Source organism: Alosa pseudoharengus, unplaced genomic scaffold (assembly GCF_046254945.1).
Source record: "Alosa pseudoharengus isolate Yale_2024_CS ecotype anadromous, Long Island Sound unplaced genomic scaffold, YU_APseudo_1.1 YU_APseudo_1.1_scf_19, whole genome shotgun sequence".
NCBI lineage: Eukaryota > Metazoa > Chordata > Actinopteri > Clupeiformes > Clupeidae > Alosa > Alosa pseudoharengus.
In genome coordinates this window covers 11,294,675-11,318,928 of record NW_027468657.1, presented here as the reverse complement: position 1 = coordinate 11,318,928, position 24,254 = coordinate 11,294,675, and the positions used below count along the sequence as shown (strand labels likewise).

Here is a 24,254-nt window from a genome sequence, read left to right as displayed (position 1 = left end):
CTTTGTTGTTGTTGTTTTTTACGGCTATAATTGCGGAAGAGTAGTAAACATGTGTAATATAGTTTAAATTTGTTGAGTAATCAGTGAGTAGCCATGCCCCGCCGTAATAAGCGTAATAGAAATGACAATGGGTGCAATGATATTGAACCGCCTGATAAACGTACCAGAGATGATCAGACAGATTGTGGTTTTTTTTATTTTTTTTATTTAGCACTTGTAAAAAGACAGAATCAGAGAAGAAACAAAGAAAGTAAATCAGTGCAGGAAGAGGCAGTAAGCCCAGACTGGCTTATATGAGGCCTCCACCTAAAAAAGTAACATAACAACAAGAGCCACAAAAAGTATCTAAACAATATAAATTAAAAGAAAAAGAAAGCAAAAGTATGAACAAACAGTGTAAGCACTACAGTAGAAGAAACTACTATGACAGAAGTCTTCAGGAGAACCAGCTATAGACCAGCAATTAAATTAGCCTTTAGGCATACTTTAAAATGATTAGTAGTAAAACATTTCAAGGCCAGATGTGAATTTTTTTCCCATATTTTAGCACCCCTATAACGTATGGAAAATTGAGCTTGACATGTTTTAAGTTGAAGAGGGTGAAAATCATTAGCTTGCCTCGTTACATAGGAGTGAACCTGTGAATTAGTTTTAAAATAGCACTTAAAGTGCTCAGGAATCTTTCCATTACAATTATATATTTCATAAATAAAAACACAGGTTTGAAGTACATTAATATCATTCACAGTAAGGATTTTCAATTCTTTAAATAACGGAGTAGATGCAGCACACCATTTAGAACAGGTTGCAATTCTAACAAAACGCTTTTGAATGACCAGTAATTTCTTAATAGTGGAAGGAAAAGTACTTGCCCACACTAAATTACAATATGAAAGGTATGGATAAATTAAACTATAACTAGATGTACCGCAGAGCGGTACAAAATATGACCGCCGCCCAGTCCAGCACATTTTTTCCACAAAAAGAAATCACGCTGAAAGGCCTATATGATTCTAACTGTCTCACTAAATTGCATTATCCACACTCAATTCTCACTGGTATCTGCTAGACAACAAGTACCAAAACATGACTAGTTCATAGATTTCACATGTAAAATTCATTTTATACAACCCCACCTCCATCTTGCCTGTTCATAATTATGAGAAATTCTTGATTGTTTGTGTTATGTTTATGTTATGTGTGTGGGTGTGTGTGTGTGTGTGAGTGTGTGTGTGTGTGTGTGTGTGTGCGTGCCTGCGTATGTGCCTGTGCATGGAAGCGTACATATGTCTACTGTGTGAGTATGTGTCATGATTACTGTGAATGTGTGTGTGTGTGTGTATCTGTTTGTGCACATGTGTGCACATGAACTGGGTTAACATGACCCCTGGAGGCAAATATACGGAAAAAATGGTCATCCTAGGCCCTACAGTTCTCAAGATATTCACAGAGAACTGTGTCTGGCCTACCCTCCTTTCGGGGGGTCCAGTCCAGCGGGGGGGCTACAGATCAAAACGAAAAATGACAGTTCCATGCTATCCATGTGGGGGTACATGCCCACCAAGTTTTGTGTACCCCGGTCTTTCAGTGTCCCGGGAATCCTTGTTGGTGTACGTCACTAAATGTACACATAAATTGTTTTATTGTAAGGCCCCCCATGAACGAAAGTACACAAAACTTGGCATGCATTCGGAGGGTGTCATAATGATCCTACACTTTCAATTTCGTGCAGTTTTGACCATGTCAGCCAGAGATATTGTGATGAAAACACCTAATTTTTTGCTTTTTAATTTTTAACTAGGTGGCGCTATACATGAAATAAGTGGTAATGGGATGGGTTGACATGGCCCCTTGAGATCAACATACAAAAAAAAGGTGGACCTCCTAGGCCCTACGGTTCTCGAGATATTCACAGAAAACTGTCTCCGGCCACCTACAGGCCAGTTGGTGTATAGTAACATAAATTAATTTATTGTGTGGCCCCCCATGAACGGAATTCCACGAAACTTGGCGTGCATTCAGAGGGTGTCATAATGATCCTACACTTCCAATTTCGTGCAGTTTTGACTATGTTAGGTCACAGATACCTGCGATTACAACACCTCATTTTTACTTTTTTGTGTTTAACTAGGTGGCGCTATACATGAAATGAGTGGTTATGGAATGGGTTGACATGGCCCCTTGAGATCAACATACAAAAAAAAAATGGTCCTCCTAAACCTTACGGTTCTCGAGATATTCACAGAAAACTGTGTCTGCCCTACCCTCCTTTCGGGGGGTGCAGTCCAGCGGGGGGGCTACAGATCAAAACGAAAAACGATGGTTCCATGCTATCCATATGGGGTTACATGCCCACCAAGTTTCGTCTACCCCGGTCTTTCAGTGTCCCGGGAATCATTGACAGAAATTTGGACATGCGAAAAAAATAAATAAAAAAAAATAAAAAAAAATCTGACTAAACCTATATGACCGCCGCTTCGCTGCGCGGCGGTCATAATAAAGAGTGAGGAGGCAATTTCTAGAGACAAGATGACTAACCCTCCTAATTAACCCAATTGATTTATTTACTTTTTTGCTAACACAGTCTACTTGATCCTTCCATTTTAAGGTTTCATTAACAATAACTCCCAAGAATCTGGTTGATGAAACTTGCGGTATCTCTGTAGACTCAATTTTAATTTTACATATGTCATTAGGGTATAATTTTTTACCTCCAAAAATGATGAAATTAGATTTTTTAAGATTTAAAGATAGTTTATTTAATTTGAACCAAGTGGCATATGCAGATAAGCCAGCATTTTCCTCTTTCATTAAAACACTGAAATTTGAACGTGAAAGAATCAAGGTAGTGTCATCTGCAAACATAATAGGAGAAAGAAGGTTAGAAACATTGGCCAAATCATTAATATAAATAAGAAATAATAAAGGTCCCAGGATAGAACCCTGTGGAACACCACAGGGTAATCCAGCCATGTTGGAATTGCAACCCTTTACACAGACAAACTGTTTTCGATCAGATAAATAGTTACTTAGCCACTGTAAGATACACATATGTAAGATCATGAAAGCCATATTTATGCAGTTTTTCCAATAAAATAGAATGGTTAACAGTATCAAATGCTTTGACAGGTCTATAAAAATACTACAAATATATTCATTTTTGGTTTGAGCCAAGGTAACCTTGTCTATCAAGTGAAGAAGTGCCATGTAAGTTGAATGATTTTTTCAAAAACCATATTGGTGTTTATACAGAATTTCATTAGAATCTAAATGGAGGATAATCCTCCTGTAAATCAGAACGATTTGGGAACGACGTTCGGGGGATCTGAATTAGGTGCTGCGACAAGCAGTAAATCTACATCTGGTACAGAACCAGGCCCGGAGTGGGTAATCGGGAGAATCGGGAGAATTCCCGGTGGCCTGCTTCACTTTTGGGCCGGTCGAGGGAAAAATATTGGCATTTGTCACGTTAATCTATCTTCTCTTAAAGTTGGCTACACACGTTCGCATTCTATGCCTAACACCGCAGCCTCTGCATGGGTTCTCCCCTCCCAAGAACAGTTAATTGGTTGGGTCCATATAGCCCGTCTTTCCTAAAAAGTTTTCTCAGATACCAGCCGGGCCGGTCCTACCGTAGTGATAAGCGTCAGGGAGGATGGATGGTAGAAAGATGCCATGAGGGACTGAAAAGGCCAGGTAAAAAAAGACGAAAAGTATTGGAGTGAAATGCTGCCAAATGTGCCATGTTTCCAATGTTCATGTTTTTGAAGAGGACAGACATAAGTGGCAACTGGTAAAGAGAGATAGCCATGATTATAACATCGTAATTGGGCTAATAACCTACTGGACGTTGTAGCGTTGTCAACCTATTCACAAGTAACTTTGCAGATGACACTACCTTGATTCTTTCACGTTCAAATTTCAGTGTTTTAATGAAAGAGGAAAATGCTGGCTTATCTGCATATGCCACTTGGTTCAAATTAAATAAACTATCTTTAAATCTTAAAAAATCTAATTTCATCATTTTTGGAGGTAAAAAATTATACCCTTATGACATATGTAAAATTAAAATTGAGTTTACAGAGATACCGCAAGTTTCATCAACCAGATTCTTGGGAGTTAAAATGGAAGGATCAAGTAGACTGTGTTAGCAAAAAAGTAAATAAATCAATTGGGTTAATTAGGAGGGTTAGTCATCTTGTCTCTAGAAATTGCCTCCTCACTCTTTATTATAGTTTAATTTATCCATACCTTTCATATTGTAATTTAGTGTGGGCAAGTACTTTTCCTTCCACTATTAAGAAATTACTGGTCATTCAAAAGCGTTTTGTTAGAATTGCAACCTGTTCTAAATGGTGTGCTGCATCTACTCCGTTATTTAAAGAATTGAAAATCCTTACTGTGAATGATATTAATGTACTTCAAACCTGTGTTTTTATTTATGAAATATATAATTGTAATGGAAAGATTCCTGAGCACTTTAAGTGCTATTTTAAAACTAATTCACAGGTTCACTCCTATGTAACGAGGCAAGCTAATGATTTTCACCCTCTTCAACTTAAAACATGTCAAGCTCAATTTTCCATACGTTATAGGGGTGCTAAAATATGGGGAAAAAATTCACATCTGGCCTTGAAATGTTTTACTACTAATCATTTTAAAGTATGCCTAAAGGCTAATTTAATTGCTGGTCTATAGCTGGTTCTCCTGAAGACTTCTGTCATAGTAGTTTCTTCTACTGTAGTGCTTACACTGTTTGTTCATACTTTTGCTTTCTTTTTCTTTTAATTTATATTGTTTAGATACTTTTTGTGGCTCTTGTTGTTATGTTACTTTTTTAGGTGGAGGCCTCATATAAGCCAGTCTGGGCTTACTGCCTCTTCCTGCACTGATTTACTTTCTTTGTTTCTTCTCTGATTCTGTCTTTTTACAAGTGCTAAATAAAAAAAATAAAAAAAACCACAATCTGTCTGATCATCTCTGGTACGTTTATCAGGCGGTTCAATATCATTGCACCCATTGTCATTTCTATTACGCTTATTACGGCGGGGCATGGCTACTCACTGATTACTCAACAAATTTAAACTATATTACACATGTTTACTACTCTTCCGCAATTATAGCCGTAAAAAACAACAACAACAAAGAAAAAATAAACATGAACCTTATAAACAATCTATCACACCGAGGTTAAACACCATTCAGATCATCATTTCAGTATGCCATCGATAACTGCCTCAATTTTTTTATATGATCCCGGCTAATCTTTTGCAGAGTTTCCACAGCACCAATAAGCAGATCTGCCACTGTGTGACCTATTACATCCGTAGCTCTACGAGCCACAGATCTAGCATAATTTAGTCTCAGCTCAACACTATCCAATGCTGATTCTACATCTGTGTAATTATAGCGAACTGTGTTTACATCACACACTGCTAAATCTGCAGAGGGCCCAGCCACCCCCAGGTTCAGAAACATTCAACGAATCTGACCTTTCATGTAGTTCACACGGGTCGACAGCATCCGCAGCCTCCAGTAAAGTCGCGTCAGATAGGTCGTCAAAATCGAGTTCTGTATAATAATAATAATCTTTATTTATATAGCACTTTTCAAAACAAAGTTACAAAGTGCTGTACAATATCAACATATATGAAAATGCAAATAAGACATAATAATATAACAATCAGATAATATATACTAATTCAATTAGAACTTAACATAAATTTGAAAAAGGAAAATAAACTTGCACTGAAATAAAACTTACTGAAATAAAACTTGACACTGAAATAAAACTTAGGATACTGAAATAAAACTTGACACTGAAATAAAAGTTACTGAAATAAAACTTGACACTGAAATAAAAGTTACTAAAATAAAACTTGACACTGAAATAAAACTTAGGATACTGAAATAAAACTTGACACTGAAATAAAAGTTACTGAAATAAAACTTACTGAAATAAAACTTGACACTGAAATAAAACTTACTGAAATAAAACTTAACACTGAAATAAAACTTAATAAACTTAACACAAAATGAAGTATATTACTTAAACAAAACTAAGGAAGGCTTGCTTGTAAAGATGTGTTTTAAGGAGGGATTTAAAAGAGCATACTGACTTGGCTGACCTGATTTCATCAGGCAGGTCATTCCAGAGCCTAGGTGCCCTGACACTAAATGCTCTCACCCCTTTAGTTTTGAGATTGACCTTAGGAATAGTTAGGAAACCGCTACCAAATGATCTTAAAGTACGCACAGGTGTATAAGGTACTAGGAGATCAGATATGTAGTTGGGAGACAGGCCATGTAGAACTTTAAAAGTAATCAGAAGAATCTTAAAATCAATTCTAAAGCTTACTGGGAGCCAGTGCAGTGAGGCTAAAACAGGAGTAATGTCTTAGTACTTTGTCTTAGTAAGAAGCCGGGCAGCTGAATTCTGAACAGTTTGAAGTCTCTTTATAGATTTTTGGTTCAGACAAGAAAAAAGACTATTGCAGTAATCCAGGCGTGAAGAAATAAATGCATGCATAATGGTCTCAGTGTCTTTAAAAGTTAAGATGGAACTAATCTTGGAAATATTTCTGAGGTGATAGAACCAAGACTGTATGAGCTTTGTGATGTGACGTTCAAAGCTTAAATTATTGTCAAACCAGACACCATTCTTTGCAACAGGTTTTACACAGTCTAAAAATTGAAAGGGACCTAAGGATTGTATCATTTGTTTCACTATGTGCTGGGATCCAATGATGAGGACTTATGTTTTGTCAGAATTCAACTGGAGGAAATTGTTTGACATCCAGTTTTTTAGTATAGTATCACTCCATAAATCCACACGGTTAATGTCCTTTGATTGAGTATTAACATTAGTTTGATAGTCCTTTGAATGTGTATTCCCCCTGTTGATAGATGCGTTTCCAAGACCTATCAAGTCATCGTGCGCGTCGTTTTCTGCAAATGAAATGACCGCAAACACATTATGCTACCATGCTACACTTAGAAGGCATACATGTATGGAGAATAAAACAACTAGACATTAAAATTACAGAGATCTCCAAATGGTCACCGGTAATGATTTAGACCAACACTCTACCCCAAAGTGGGTGTCACAGTTATAAACATACCCGTAACAACAGCTGTTTTATCAAAAGGGGAAAGAATGAACTATTGGGAAATATCAACTTACCCCGTATCACTCGCGTTACCCCAGTAAAATGCTTAGCAGGCCTCGCAGTTATGGCTAGATCTTCAGAGTCGTTATAACGTCTCTTCTTAGTATCCTTCCAATAGACATGGTCGTAAGATGGTAAGGGTTCTGTACAGGGCCGGAGTGGGGCCACTTTTCAGCCCAGAAGTTTCAGGCCCAAGACCGGCCCCCTTTTTTAGTGGTGGTGGAAATTGGATTAAAAAGGCATCATTTCAGCTCTTACTATCCTGTAGTTTTTATTATAGGCTAATATTCCACTATTCCACAAGGATAGGTTGATAAGTTAACAAAAACAGGAATGAAGAAATAAAGCATTTGAAATGTATCCCACAACTCCACTAAGAGGCATATTGAACTACTGTATTGTTTACATGTTTTTTCTGCATGGGTCAGCTATCATGTTGTTGTTTGGTGATTTGCTCCTTTACTACACCCACTTCTGAGCAAACAAGCCATATAGGTTGATCATGCAGCCTACTGCTGTCATAGCCTACTGTTCTTTCTTCCATAAAATAACTTTAATTCATGTGGTTAACTCTATTATCCTTTCTACTTCATTTCGGGCTCATCATTGCGGGGGACTGGCTGATCTGCTGCTCAGGCTACTTTTGTTTTTAGGCCTATAGGTTACTGCATACACAGATCAAGCTTGAGTTTTGTTATCAATATTTGCATAATATTTGCAAAGTCTATGAATAGCCATATTGGATGATACCAAAATGCTAATATTTTAACTTATTATGTTACTTGTGAATAGGTTGACAACGCTACAACGTCCAGTAGGTTATTAGCCCAATTACGATGTTATAATCATGGCTATCTCTCTTTACCAGTTGCCACTTATGTCTGTCCTCTTCAAAAACATGAACATTGGAAACATGGCACATTTGGCAGCATTTCACTCCAATACTTTTCGTCTTTTTTACCTGGCCTTTTCAGTCCCTCATGGCATCTTTCTACCATCCATCCTCCCTGACGCTTATCACTACGGTAGGACCGGCCCGGCTGGTATCTGAGAAAACTTTTTAGGAAAGACGGGCTATATGGACCCAACCAATTAACTCTTCTTGGGAGGGGAGAACCCATGCAGAGGCTGCGGTGTTAGGCATAGAATGCGAACGTGTGTAGCCAACTTTAAGAGAAGATAGATTAACGTGACAAATGCCAATATTTTTCCCTCGACCGGCCCAAAAGTGAAGCAGGCCACCGGGAATTCTCCCGATTCTCCCGATTACCCACTCCGGGCCTGGTTCTGTACCAGATGTAGATTTACTGCTTGTCGCAGCACCTAATTCAGATCCCCCGAACGTCGTTCCCAAATCGTTTTCGTCAGCGAGACCAGATGTTTCGAGGCTGATAACACAGTGACCAGCTAGATCATGGGATGGCGCTACAAAATAAAAATAGAAGAATAAATATGCGAGTGAAATACATTTTAGATTCGAACATAAAACCAACCAGAAACTCTGACAAACCATATAGTTCTTTTACAATGTTATCATCACTAGTGTACGTAAGTAGTAGGCAGACCCCCCACATGAAAGGGGTCTCAAACAATACACTCAGAGACATGCCCGGACAAAACACCACCCCTACAAAGTAGGGGGATCATAGACTATCATTTTTGTCACCTAAGACCACCATGATTTCAGTTATAAAGGTTACATTACAATGCATAGCGTCTAGCTAACACATTTTTCAACCAAAACCACTAACAACATGCTCAGGTTATTGGCTATGCTAGTAGCATACTATACGTTTATTTCCTGCTATTAACACTCCTATACAACTCTTACAAAGTTTATCACATAACACATAATAATAACAACAAAACACACATGGGGGTTTGGGGGCCAATATGGCAGCCCAGGGGTTTGACATCAGTCACATGACTGTCACATGACACTACATCCAATATGGATGCCAAGGGGGGCGTGGCATTGTTTGACACCAGACACATGACTGTCACATGACTTTACATCCAATATGGCCGCCCAGGGGTATGACACCAGTCACATGACTGTCACATGACTCACAAAACAATAACAATAACAAACAACACGTGGCGAAAACCACATGGCTAATTTGCATAAAAAGGAGGCGTGGCTATCACGTGATTTATGACGTTTCAGGGGGCGGGGCTTATTTTTGACAGATAGTTAAGGATAATAACTACTGGCGGCGAACGGTAAACTTCCTGAAGGTACTGACTGTATAAATCGTCTTGTAAATAAACTACCAGTGCTTTTTCAAAGTTCTCAATGTTTCGTTTTAAATGTCAGGGCCCTCGGAAGTCTACCAATGAAGTGTGGAGCTACTTTGAGCCTCGTGAATGGTGTAAAGCAGTTATTTATTTGCATGGCTAGGCAGATGCCCGAGGCACCCCCTTTAAAAACCTGTTGGTAGTATCGGCTAACTAGCGCCAGATTTCGGAGTGCAGGGGACAAGCCGAGATGAGCTATGAGACATACGTTCACACTTAGTATCATGTTGCAACACACTTTAGGTCAATATCACACCGGAATTCTCCTTTAAGGTGCCCCAGTTTCCCTGTGGGAACAAGACATTCATTGTATGAATTTCTGAATGAAACTAGAAGACCTAGGCATGACAGGAGTATTTCCTCTTGAGATATCGGACTGATTTGTTTTATCAAGTTTATCTATAGCTCTATCTCATCAGTAAAAATAAACAAATATAATACAGTCTGATAAAATCAGTCACTTTAGTCAAATGAGTCAGATTTCTCAAATAAGCTCAGCTTTACTGCCCAGACTGTATCTTAACTCTGATTGTGGGATTAAATGGATGGTTAACCTCATGCACCTGCATCATTATTGCTTCAGTGACTCAGCATGTTCAGTAAAGTGTCTGGTAAGTCTATTGACCTGTTGATCTTTTCTTGTATGTGATGTTAGCTATTCAGAAAATATCTGTGCTTTGTTTTCAGAGGCTGTGATAAAGCCTGTAATGTTTCTTTAATTTGACTTAACGAACGTTCACTCCTTTCACTCTTTATCATTGGGAGTGTCACATCCAGGCTTCGATAAGTAACCTTGGCCAAAGCAAACATCTTGTAGACAACCTCAGGTCCACAGTATGTGATGCTGACTCCAGATAGCAGATTGTATCTTACTGTTACATGTACTGTTCTGGGACAAAGGCTAATGAGTACAGGCCATGGCAATCAAGGGAGCATTGCACAAGGTATTCCACACATGAAAAACACACATGTTTTGTAATAGAAAATTAAATACAAAATTATCTGTGAAATTAACTGTCACTTCTTGACAGAAATTGTTCTGTAAAATGGCTCAGTTAATCTTCAGTGAATCCCTGAGAGAAATATGTTTTTTTGAAAGACAACCCGAGTTTTAAAATAAGCATATGGCATAAAATTGTTCAGACATAAAGAGAAGACACTGTCATGTAGTAAATGACTTTTCAGAGGCTGTGATGAAGCCCATAATGGTTTATGTCAGTACACCAACCTCTTGATGTAGAAGCATAATCCTGGTCTCAAATGAAAGGTAACACTTTGAGGTTTCTTGCAGACTATTTGGAATGTATGTCAGGGGTTCTGATATAGAATGACTACAAAAATATGGAATGATTACACAAAAGTCTCTATATTTGCATTTTCTTTGTTGGTTCAAAGGATGTGTATAAAATGGGACTATACATATGCACAACTAATATTGGATAAAACAACATGAATGTTCAATGTATAGAGATTCCTGTGAATATTTCAATACCCAATATGCTGCATCTACTTATTGCTAAGGATATACACTGCAGCTAGAAAGTAGGGAAGCACCAAAGGCGGAGGAGGGGGAGGAGGGCATTTTTGATCAAATTAAACTGAGACATAGTAAGATTAATCTGACAATGTAAAGCACTATACAGACTGTACATGACAAAGGTTGTCATATATGGATTCCCAAGAGTCCAAGCTTTCAAATGGTGTATAATATTACTATGCTACATAGCAATATGGTGCATACAATTGAGTTAGAATGCTGGGGGGAGGTGGGGGACACTGCTATTACACATTTCTCTCATATTCATAGTCTTTTCTACTCTGTTTGTAGCTCTGTTGGCTGTAAATTACTGATTTTATTTTATTTCATTGCCTAATATTATCATGAACTCTCACAAGGAAAGACATTGTGGGGAATACTGTTTTTCTGGTGACTTCTCATAGGAGTATTGAGATGAATGAAACAACACACAAGGTGAAATTTACAGATAATTTTATGTATTTATTCATTTAAATATTTCGACCAAAATAAAAGTACATCATTATAAAACAATGATTAAGCCACAATAAGAACCGAAGGCAGAGAAACCTACTTACAGAGGCCGTTCAAAGTAGTTTTATATTTACATGTGAAGTCTGCTTTCAAGCACAGTGCAGTACCATTAATTCAGCTTCAAGACAGATCCATGGTTCTACCAAAGGACACAATAAAAAAAAAGTCTGGAAAGAGAAAATATCAAGTGTTTTCAAAAACTTAGCTACACTCACCCTGCAGTCAATTCATAACAATAACATCAGTACAAATTAGCCAATGGCCAAATCAAAAGAACAACAGACAGCTTAATCAGTTTGTAGAGCCACACGTGACCGAGTCATTTTCACAAAAAAATCACATCATTTCATCTTTAGTCAGCGTTTATTAATGCAGAAGGCAAAGTGAAAGTGAAAGCAATGTTCAGCGTGACTTCTCAGCTATTGCTACACTCTGTACACTGACTAAATGGGTTTGGCTTCATGGAAACATCTGTGATTCACTGAATGGTCTGTTTTTACTAGAAAAACAAACAAACCAACAGACAGATGGATAAGGAAGCCAATTTGAAAACTATTTTACAGCATATGTGCAACTCTAAAAACCATGGCGTACCAAAGACCTCGCTGGCACTGGTTTCTTGGATTGTAAATTCTGGCTCTGAGACCGGAAAAACTGGCGAGCAGGAGTGGGCACTGGGAGGAGGAGCGACGTCACTGGATCTGGGCGAGGAGAGGGCTGCAGTCGCCCAGCTGGTCCAGCTGGTCCACGGCCTGGATGAGCCCCTCGACCCGGTCGGCGGGCAGCACGGTGCCAGCATTGCCGCGGAACTTCTTGCGCAGGCTCTCGTCGGTCAGCGGGTTGCGCCAGTGGCCGTAGAAGGTGTCGCAGCGACCGCGCAGCACGTCGCCACTGGCCAACGTCACCTGCACCTCGCCGTACATGCGGTCGAAGTTGGCCGGGTTGTCGGCGGGGTGGTGGACACGCACCAGCGCGAGCAGGGCGTGCAGCTCAGGCCGGCGCAGCGCCTCGTCGGAGAACGAGCGTACGGTCACCTCGCCGTCCAGCAGCGCAGTGCAGGCGTTGAACTGGAACGAGTGACGCGCCTCGTGCTCGGACTCCGGGAATGGCCGGTTGATGTACTTGGACACTGGCACACGCAGGAGGATCTCGCGCACTGCCCCGGGGGACACGCTTCCACCGGTCAGCCCCACCAGGGCCTCGTGCACGGTGGCGCCGGCGTCGGCCACCCAGTGCATGCCCAGGTGCGCCGGGAAGCGCTTGAAGCCCATGTCCTGCTCCTCCAGCAGGAAGCTGTGGGAGTCATGGTCATCGGGCGAGGGCAGTGCCCGTGGGGCGTAGTCCTCGTAGAAGGCGCTGAAGCCTGACACGCCGGGCACTGCGTCCAGCACCAGCGCGCTGGCCTCCAGGCCTCTAGAGGCCAGCAGTGCCGCCTCCAGGCCCAGGCGCGCCGCGTTGCCAATGTGGAAGGGCTTGGACTGCGTGGCGGCATTAGCCATGGGCGCGCCCGAGAGAGAGGCAGCAATGGCCAGGGCATGGCTGCACTGGGAGCGCTCCAGGGAGAGCAGGCGGGCACAGGCCGCTGCACTGCCCATAGTGCCCACCACTGTGGGCGGATGGAACCTGGAAGAGAGAGAGAGAAAGAGAGAAAAAGAAAAGAAAAGACAGAAAGAGAGAGAGAGGGAAAAACAGAAAACAGAGAGGAGAAGAGGGGACGAGAAGATGACTAAGTGAGAGAGGTGTTTTGGAATCGCTCACCACACACCAGAAAACCTTAGGGCTGAACAAACTGTCCCAGCTGGGAGGATACAACACTTTAAATAAGGACAGGTGGGCTTTTGTGAGCCTCTGTTCCTAAATTACACAGGGCACAAGGCCGAGCTGTGCAGGACTGAGTGGGCCCTTGTCAAGGCGTGTCAGAGGAAATAACAGATTATGGTATTTCATGTCATTTGGACGCAGAGTAGGAGGGTCACTGATGGTCATTTGGAATCGCAGCGGTTTGAGTAAATACACATCTAAAGGAACTCGGCTAAGCTAAAACTGGCCAAAGGGCCTCTCCTTACCAGTCTGCCGTGTGTGTGTCTCACAAGCTCTCTCCTATATGTATTTTTGAGTATAGTAACCAAACAAACACATGCTGCAACACAAGATCTTGTGTCCAGTGGACTAAAAACAAAACCAGAACTTATGTTTGAAAGGAACTTAGTGGTTCCTCCTTCACTCACCTCTTTGGGATGTTGCAAGCTTCGTTGGAGAACCTCAACAGCCGACCTTGGACCTCGATGCCCACGTTGAAGGCCAACAGGAAGTCCAGACCGCTTGGCTTGCTGTTGCCAGGCAACATATCACTGATGGCCAACAGAGCGGGCAGAACGGCACCATAGGGGTGGGTGGCCGGATGCCAGGTGTCATCAAAGTCCATGGAGTGGGACTGTGGGGTGGGGAGAAAGACACAAGTTAGAGCCACCTCAAACAAACCCCCCTCATTCTCTGTTCTTAGTCTTGGCCTGGCTATTGAAGATGGGCAAACCAAATGTTGCCCCAAGTCCCAGCGATATTCTGGGACGGGCCTGTTCCTCGAGTTCTTTAGTGTGCTTCTCTACTCAGTTGGAGGCTTTGGTCGAGCCATTTGTACGGGTCAGGATATGGTCCTGTGGCTGTCTGGCCCCGGCGTGAAACAAAAACACTCCCCTGGGCCAGAATCCGACCGCAGGAAAGGGTGAGTGAGTAATAACAGACCCCAGGAACGTCATGCTCGGAATCAGTAAATAGGTATTACCCGGGAACATCTCTAATATTTCCTGACAAGGGCATCGGCTTACCAATGACACTGTGTTATTAGACTTACAGGAGAGGCATGTCTCGCTCCCCACCCCTGAACACTCACTCATAACCCTTCCATGTCCAAACACTTCCAAACACCTTTGTAGATTTTCACCATCAGCCGTAGGGGAGAGCCTTGTGTTCTTGCGGCCGTACACTGAGCTGATGTAATCCGGAGCATACATGTGCTGGAGAGAGAGAGAGAGAGAGAGATAGATAGAAAGACAGAGAGAGTCACCACAGTGGTCACAAACTCCACAGACTAACCAACACATGCTCCCCAGACTGAGCCAGCATGGCTATCATGAAGGGAAGCTGTGGAGAGGAGCCAGACACAGACAAAAGACAGGGAGGGGGGACGGAGAGAGACGTTCTGCAATCACTGGCCACCAGACAGCACACACACACACACACACACATGCACTACGACACTGGAATGGAGTGTACTTTACAAAGCCCAGTGGCTATCCGTCAAATGCCTTTCCTTGAATTCCACGACTCGTGAAAACAGTGAGACTAAAGAGACATGGTGTTTCTGAGCCCTGGAAAACATGCCTGCAAACACTGTTTCATTCACTTGCTATGCAGACTTGGCAGTGTACAGATGCAATGGGAAATTATGATGGCAACATTATAACCTGGCTTATAGTTTTACGAAGTACACAATTCCTTTACTTAAGGAATTGTGTACTTTGTATTGTGTAAAGGAATTGTGTACACAAGTACACAATTCCTTTACACTCTGTTCAGCACACACTGTTCTGGTATATGGGAGGGGACTACAATCTAACAGTTTCCCCTCTGGATGAGACCCCACCCACACTTAACAAGATCTAACCTTAAATCAAGTTTCAAGTTCACGTTTAGTTTATTCGTCACATGCATGATCGTACATGTACAACAGCAGTGAAATATAAAATGTAACATCTCCAACTGTGCTGGGAGACAGAATAAAAGACAATATAATAAATAGAAACAGGAAAAACATGAAACATAAAACATACTGTCATACTGTCCAATTAAAACATCAACTAAAAAGTGCAAGTGTAATGTATGCAAGTCCTAGTTGCCCTGGATCAACCGTACTGCCTGCGGAAAGAAACTGTTCCTGAGTCTTTCAGTTCTGGCTGAGATGTATGCTAGTCACCTACCAGATGGAAGCACTTGAAGAGATTGTGGTTAGGATGTTAAATGTCTTTCATAATGCGCTGTGCCCTGGATCTGCAACGGTTGTTATAGGTCTCCTGAAGACAGGGTAGAGCAGTCCTGGTGATGCGCTCTGCACATCGGATCACCCTACTGAGGGCCCTCCTGTCCTGTGCACTGCAGTTTCCATACCAGGCAGTGATATTGCCTGACATAACAGACTCAAGACCAGCAATGTCTTTATCAATACTGGACCTTTTAAAACACAAAGGGACATCTGAATGAGACATGCAGAAGATTTAGGAAAACACTGGTGCCAGCTGTTCAGCACATGACTTTAAAAGACGCCCAGCGATTCCATCAGGTCCTGCTGCTTCCCTGCTGTTTATTTGCTTTAGAGCACTCCTCAGCTCATGCTCTGCCTCGTGACACAGAGGAGAGGTAATATCCACCTGGCCAGGCGATACTACTCGTGTCAGCATTTGCTGAGATGCTCAAAGTCCTGGGGCCTCATTTATAAAGCGTTCTTACGCACAGATTTGATCTTAGACGGTGCGTACGCTCAAATCCATGCCAACGCTCAGATTTATAAAAACCGTCTTTGACGTGGAAAAGTGCTTATCTCCACGTCAGGTTCAAACTTGACGTACGACTATTTCCTTGTGGTAATGCCGGGGTACTGCAAGTAATCTGAGGTCTAAGTGCGATGCATTTTCAAAATTCCAAGACCAACGATCTCATGTCTTTCTTTGCCATATGCATGATCAATATCAGAAGATTTTTAAAGACGTTTTTGGACGCAGCTTAATGTTTCATGGTTTGGCATAAAACTGCTAATGAGAACTATAGCCCACTTAGGAAAGTGAAAAGACGTATAGCTTACTTATTTCACAATATCTAAACAAAAAACACCAAGACCTACGATAGAATAATTGAAACATTCTTACAAGTGATCTAGTATATTTAGTGTTTTCACCAATCTAATATTGACCATCAAATGTCCAATTGCCCTCGTTTAGGAAAGGAAGGCATTCAAAAAGGCATTCGAACAGTTTGATAATGTTGGAGGTTATTGTGCAGTATTGGGAATATAGGATAGTATTTGATCATACAGTTTTGAATGTTAAAAGTGAATAAACTTTTTTGAGAGGTGGATAAACTCTAATAAGAGGTGGGTAGGCCTAAACTCTATTTATGAAATTTCAGAGGTGGATAAACTGCGTTTACTCGCGTTTAGCCTCCACTACATCCTAATTTGCGCTCATAGGCCTATTCCCAGCTTTGTAACAGAAAGGTAATATTTGACTGTAAGCTATACAATGTAGGCTATAGATATTTTATATCATATATAGCCTACACAACCAAGGGACGGAAGTTATCCTCTGAAAGCAGGGCATCTTCATATTTAGTGTTGCGTCGGAGTTGCGTAAAGAGGTGCAGAGCGCGCACCTGTTTGCTTTTTTTGACTGGCAGTGCCCAAGATCAGATGACAATACGTGAGTTGAATAATGTAGGATAAAATATAAAGGTAAGCCTAAAGCAAACAATAAAGGACAATGTTTAAGCCATTGGACATTATTGAAAGAAAATGATAGCAAAGATATGCAGAATGAATGAAAAATGACCGGCGAACTAGGCTACTTTTTCAGCAAAAACATAGCCTACCCTAAAAGAAACGTTAAGCCTACATGACATATCACGCTTATAATTTAGTCCTCTGTTTTGTAGGCTAAATCAGCATATTACCGTGGGTCATATTGGATACATACAGTAACCTACTGTACCATAACGTACAGGATTATATAGGCCTAGAGGTCTTTCCTTCATAAGCTAGGCCTACCCTTTTTTTTCTACAAAGTAGGCCTAAACATACGAAATGTTGATTATTCACATTACTGCAAGCAAAAGGAATGAAAGCGAGCAGAGGACAATAGACATGGATGCATACGATCTCTTTCCAGAAAGCTTTGATGGAAAAAACATAATTAGGTAAGCTATTCGAACTGACACATAGGCTAGTTAACATCAGATGGCAAAGGCTAGGCCTATACAATGTTTTCAATATATAATTTTACATTAGTTACAACTTTTAGGCCATTGATTTCATTAACACATATGCTAATGATATTGATGAGGGGGTGTTTACAAGGCGGAGACCTAAAACCATCCGGCTGCGCACAAGTTGACGTTCATTTGTGATTTATAATGGGCACATCTGGAAGGGTGGCGTACGCACGTTTTTTTGTGCGTACGTTCGTTTTCTCTGAATCACACGTACGATCATTTCAGAAATGATCTAAGATCAAATGAAGGATGGTTTCTACGCAACCCTTTTATAAATGAGGCCCCAGGTCTCAAAGCGCGCATAGAAGACATTTAAATCTTCCACAAGTGCGGTGCTTGCTGGAGGATTTAAATGTCTTCCACACACTGGAACCTCACAAACTGGATCTCTCAATCTAAACCTACTTTGGGCCAATGATTGGAACAGATTGTATTTCTCCCATTGGAGGAATTAGCAAGTGAACACCATGGCAGATTGCAGTTTCACATCTTCATGGTCCTCAGTATTGAAATACTTGGGTAGGATCTCTCTCTGCTTTTTTCTTGTTGTTGTTGATTTTTTTCTCCTTTTACCTTGTATGTGATGTCTGTTAATGTCCCGTTTTTTATTATTATTATAATAAGTCTGTTAATGTCTGTTATTTCTGTTTTAGTGTTCTTGCCTTGTCTATCATTACACTATTTATTTTTCTTTTTTTGTCCTTTGTGTTTGTATATCTGTATGAAAAACTACAAAATTGTAAAAAAAAAACCTTAATGATGAGCCTGTCCACACATTTCCCTGCATTTGGGATATACAGTGTTTTGTTGTCCTGCTGTTGTGCTGCAAGGTGTTTGCCATCAGTGAACCATTTTCTATTCGCTCGTTTGTTTGTTTGTTTGTTTGTTTGTGACAGGCTGGGATGGCAAGGTGTTTAAAGTACATATTCAAGTGCCAGACCACATTTCAAAATATGTCTGGCTTACTGGACTAAATATGCTTCAGATATATGAAATGAAATGATTTTTAAATCACTGTCATCTCTTGGGTACTCAACATACAATAACACTGGGGAATAAGAATATATTCAATATTCTTGAATTTCCCCTTGGGGATCAATAAAGTATCTATCTATCTATCTATCTTTCTATCTATCTATCTATGTATTCCCCAAACGTAACAGTTTAGCTTCAGTCATGTCCAGTTATGCCCCTTGACTTAATTACGAGCTTCAATTATTGTCCCTAGTTACACTAATAACAAACTCATTAGCTCAAAATACAATTCTGTCTTCCTCAATGTTACTTAATGATGTTCAGTACCTGTAACATAGCAAATAACACACACACACACACACACACACACACACACACACACACACACACACATTCATGTTAATGCACATGAACAGTTTGAATTTATATTTAAGTTAATATTTTAAAATATTGCAATGTTACGAATCTATTTAAATGACTGAAGTAGTTTCTGATATTTTTTTTTAAAAAACATGTGAAATTGAAATTCAATAAATTATAAAGAGGTGTCAATCTTGAGGATATTATGTCTATGTGTAATGGAATGAATGTGTCTACTCTATAATTCCTGTGTTTTATACTACTCTTACCAGTGAGACCAAATACAATTTTCATGTAGACATGACAATAAAGTATTCTATTCTATTGTATTCTATTCTATAATGCATAAATGACATCATATAACATTCCCCATGTTTTCCTACATGTTTGAAAGACAACTTTCCCATGTGTTCCTAGCTCCACTGACGCAGTTGAAGTGTGCCTATATTTTCTCAGAAATTACCTGAAATGTAACCCCTCATTTTCCTACTCTATTTGTCCTCACAGTTTATAAAAAGGGTCAACTCTTGTGCATGTAAATGGATTCGGATTCAATGCATGTTACCTTTCAAGTTCAATGTAAAGGGCATTGTTGCAGGATGATCTCATGTTACAGTGCATGCAAACAGCCAGTAGGTGGCACTGTAGAATGCAGAGATGCTGTATCTCAGATCTCCAGCATCAGTTGCTCACAATGTTCTGTTGGAGGCCTTGTCATCATTCCAGTGAAGGTTTTATAGTTGCAGGGTTTTCCATTTCCCATGACAGGACCACACGTGAGATTGTCTTGTATTACTCAATCACCTTCATTCTTTAGATTCTTTAACCTTCATCAACTGGTACACGTACAACATACACACCCACGCGCACACACACACACACACACACACACACACACACATACACATTATTGATAAGATACCACCATGAAAATGTTCTAATCATGTCCAAATTAATCCAAAACCAAATAGATTTGTTTATTGTTGCAACCCTACTAAATAAAAATAGAAAACATATTCAATCTGATAAAGATGTGTTCCTTGAGATTCCCAGGTACTGGAGTCTTGATGGAGGCCGTAGACCATGTGAGTCAGCATTTATCTCTGACAACATCACAAAGCCTAGGAGATACAATCAAGTGTATGAAGTGAACCAACACCAGACTGATCCTCCATCTAAATTAGGCCAGACATACAATAGCATTAGTCAAATCCAGCCAGCCAATGTTTGTCACAGCCCAATGTTTGTCACGGTGACAAAGCCACTGAGCACAGGTGACTTATTAACCTAGCCACTATTTCCTCTCTTTTTTCCTTGTTCACTGAGTGACACGTTGATCCGTTAAAGACAAGTTTGTCCTTTTTCTTGTAAGTGATGGGTCAGTTAAGATGAGCCTGCTGAGAAGGGGCAGGACCGTCCTGTGCAGGTTTTTCCTTGTTCCTCTGTTGATGTCATCGTCAATAATTTGAGGAGCGTCGTGGCTTTTTCTGTTAGCTCTTTGGCCCTGGGCAGGAGGGCCAGTGAACTAACTCAGCTCTGTGATGTGATGTGGGATATGAGTCAGCATTTACCTCCACCACAATGCCTAATGCAGTAAACCAACACAACCAACACCAACATAATTCGCGGCACAATGGAATTATGGACCCGCGGACCAAAAGAAAAATAAACTAAACATTTTCCAGATTAGGAAATATTTCTTACTTTAGTGTTATCAAATAAAGAGGCAACATAGGGGGGAGTGGTGTTAGCGCTCATTCAATGTGTGTGAACCCCAAGATAACGTGGATAGAAGTAACAAACAAACGTTATTTAAAACAACGAACAAAGCGGATTATTGGTGTCCATGAAAATAGCATAGAAAAGGGCTAGTCCGGTCCAAAAGGATGGAAATAACGGATCTTTGAATTTACTATAAGATGGTATGCAACACAAATATATTCCCTTTGCAGTGCTTTATGCTTTATTGAGGTAGGTTTCAAAAGTATATTTTTAATTTGAGTGTAGCTAGTTCTGTTTAATCTGTCTTTTATATTTTCTTACAAAATATAGTCTATTAGGCCTATCATGCATTAATAGTAACAGTAATACAGACATGGGTCACACCTAGTCTAATCGAAATTAGGCTGTTTATTATTTATTATTTATTTCACTTTCGCTAAAATCTGCATCTCTGTTCACCAAAACTATGTTTTTGCTAACCCATTCACACAAAACATAATTCGGAAAGGTTCTCTCCATTGTTAAGGTGTGATATTTCTCCATGTGGGGTAGTGTCAAGCAGTGAAGTGATAGCCTATTACAGGTAGGCCTATACTGTAGGCAATGTTCACACCATTTGGGTCAGACAGAAGACGGGCGCTGCTTTCTCTGTTGGAATTTCTGTCCCTCCGAAAACTGTGTTTAAATGGTGTATTTAGCAGTCAGAATGTATTTACTTTTTACAGGGGAGAAACCCCCGGACTGCCAATATCAACCGCACCACCTCTCAGAAAATACTTCCAACGTCCCTGACAGTAGCCTAGGCCGTCATGTGGTAAGGTGCGTCTGTCGGCATCGGAGGTAGCCAGAATAATAATAATAATAATAATAATAATAATAATAATAATAATAATAATAATACAGTTGATTTGTATACCGCGTTTCATGGAGAGAGCTAACATAAACAGATGACAGTCACTTATAAGAAGGGGGGGGGGGGTTGTTGTAGTAGAGAACCATATGACCCTCATTTCATAGCACCCTCGATAAAAAGCCGAGTTACCCCATAGCACCTGCAGAAACCAATCTCTGGCGCCGCCACTGTAAAACCAAACATATTAGACCAGTGTTTTTCAACCCTTTTTGTGCCACGGCACACTTTTGACACTTAAAATGTCCCACGGCGCACTAACATCCTGTGTGAAAAAAAAATAAACATACCATAGCCTAACATTTCAAATAATACACAGATATGGCCTTATTATGGCTTCTATGCTAGACCTGCTCAATAAAACAAGCGCCCTCTGTTTCATTTGTAGGTGACTATATCTAATTTAATTGTTGTTATGAACTGGATATGTGATGATGTGATATGGGGCCCCCGTTGTACAATGCCTGCATACCACAAATAGTGCAATCATACAATCAATGAGAGCATGTGGTTATAAATTCTTTGATGCAACAGTTGCTTTTCTGGACCAGTGAGTGACATTTGGGTAATTTTCTGCGGCACACCTGATGATCTCTCACGGCACACTAGTGTGCCCCGGCACAGTGGTTGAAAAACACTGTATTAGACAACTCTATCAGTCTGGAATTTCTTTTCTTACTTCTTGCATACTTTCCTGAAAACAAGTTAGACCTGAGAAATTTCTCAAATCCTTCAAAAAAACGGTCAAAGTCTAACTTGGAAGGTCAAGAAGGTCTAGTCTAACTTGCCATACTGGTCCATTGCCAAGCATGGTTTCCAGGTGAGTCCAGAGTCACAGCACGCACTAAGTAATGAAAGACATCCAACATGGACTCAGAGGGAACACTACCGGTCAAAAGTTTGGGGTCACTTAGAAATTTCCATTACGCTCCATTATAGATAGAGATCAGTTGCATTGTTTTTTTAATCAGGGCAGCAGTTTTCAAATTGCATTATGTGTTTATCTAATTGCAAAAGGGTTCTTGACAGTTGTAGAAAGAAATTATGCAATATCTACATTGCCTATTATGAGCAACCATTCAACCAATGTTCCAAAGGCACATTCTGTTTACTTATCTGATATCATTTTACAGGTCTAACTGAGAAAACATTGGAGAACCCTTTTGCAATTAAAACAAGTTGGGTGTCTGTGACTGTGTCCTGTCCAAGGTCCACTTTGGTGAGAAATTACTCTAATCGTTCACAAAGACAATATCAAAGTGCCTGGAAGGAAGTAGAAGAAAGGAAGTCTAAGCCAAAAGGAGTGTTTACCCATGACCCTGACCATATATTTGCTTTAAATAGAAACTTGCCATACTGATCCATTGCCAGACCTGTCAGTCATGAGCAGGAGGAGTTTCCAGGTAATTCCACAAAAACATTTCTCAAGGGTCACTTACAGCATGCACTAAGTAAGGAATGACATCCGAGGTGGACTCAGGGGGAACTCCATCTGCATAAGTCATGGTGGCGTTTACTTTAGTGTTCCTGAACTCCGTTGTATTGGTATTGTCTGAAACTCACTTCCTTGCCAGTGTACAGCGGACTCTACTGTAAAAAAAAAGGTCAAAGTCTGACTTGGAAGGTCAAGAAGGTCTAGTCTAACTTGCCATACTGGTCCATTGCTAAGCATGGTTTCGAGGTGAGTCCAGAGTCACAGCACGCACTAAGTAATGAAAGACATCCAACGTGGACTCAGAGGGAACACTACCGGTCAAAAGTTTGGGGTCACTTAGAAATTTCCATTACGCTCCATTATAGATTGAGATCAGGGGCCGTATTCACAAAGAATTTTAAGGCTAAAAGTAGCTCCAAAGTGGCGAATTTAGGAGCAACTCCTAAAAATAATGGGCGTGTCACTCCTAACTTTAGGACTCCTAATTTTTTTCACTAAAAGTAATTCACGAAGCATTTTAGACCCCCAGTTGCATTGATTTAATCAGTTTTTTTAATCAGGGAAGCAGTTTTCAGATTGCATTATATGTTTACATAATTACAAAAGGGTTCTTGACAGTTGTAGAAAGACTGATCTTTAACATTGCCCATTGCCTACATTGCCCATTATCAGCAACCATTCATTCAATGTTCCAAAGGCAGATTCCAGGCCAGTGTACAGCAGACTCTACTTCCGTCCTTAGTTACCTGTTCCAAGTCTTGTCCCAGTTGATTCCATTGTCATAACTGTTTCGTGTTATGATATTTTTTGTGTGTATGTAGTACATAAAAAGCATATCCTTAGTCTTTACAGGGCATGCATCGTGTTTTCTCTGGTATGCCATGACATCACATAACATGCCCTATATTTTCCATCATGAAACACAACGTTCCCACGTGTTCCTAGCTCCTCTGTCTCGTGTTCCACGTGTTCTTCGTTCCACTGACGCAGTTGAAGTGTGCCTATATTTTCTCAGAAATTACCTGCAATATAACCCCTCATTTTCCTACTCTATTTGTCCTCACAGTTTATGAAAGGGTCAACTCGTATGCATGTAAATGGATTCGGATTCAATGCATGTTACCTTTCAAGTTCAATGTAAAGGGCATTGTTGCAGGATGATCTCATGTTACAGTGCATGCAAACAGCCAGTAGGTGGCACTGTAGAATGCAGAGATGCTGTATCTCAGATCTCCAGCATCAGTTGCTCACAGTGTTCTGTTGGAGGCCTTGTCATCATTCCAGTGAAGGATTTATAGT

The 24,254-nt window shown here is 40.5% G+C and overlaps 1 protein-coding gene across 1 annotated transcript; it reads right to left on the bottom strand.

Annotated features, from left to right (window-relative positions):
• Nucleotides 1–11,626: 11,626 nt before the first annotated feature.
• Nucleotides 11,627–23,025, bottom strand: LOC143133279 (cis-aconitate decarboxylase-like). Its single transcript, XM_076293063.1, has 4 exons — nt 22,960–23,025; nt 14,611–14,658; nt 13,746–13,951; nt 11,627–13,140 (listed from the first exon to the last, which is right to left on the bottom strand). Exons 1-4 carry the CDS (start codon nt 23,023–23,025, stop codon nt 12,210–12,212), a joined length of 1,251 nt encoding a protein of 416 aa, XP_076149178.1. The 3' UTR covers nt 11,627–12,209.
• Between the last annotated feature and the right edge of the window lie 1,229 nt (nt 23,026–24,254).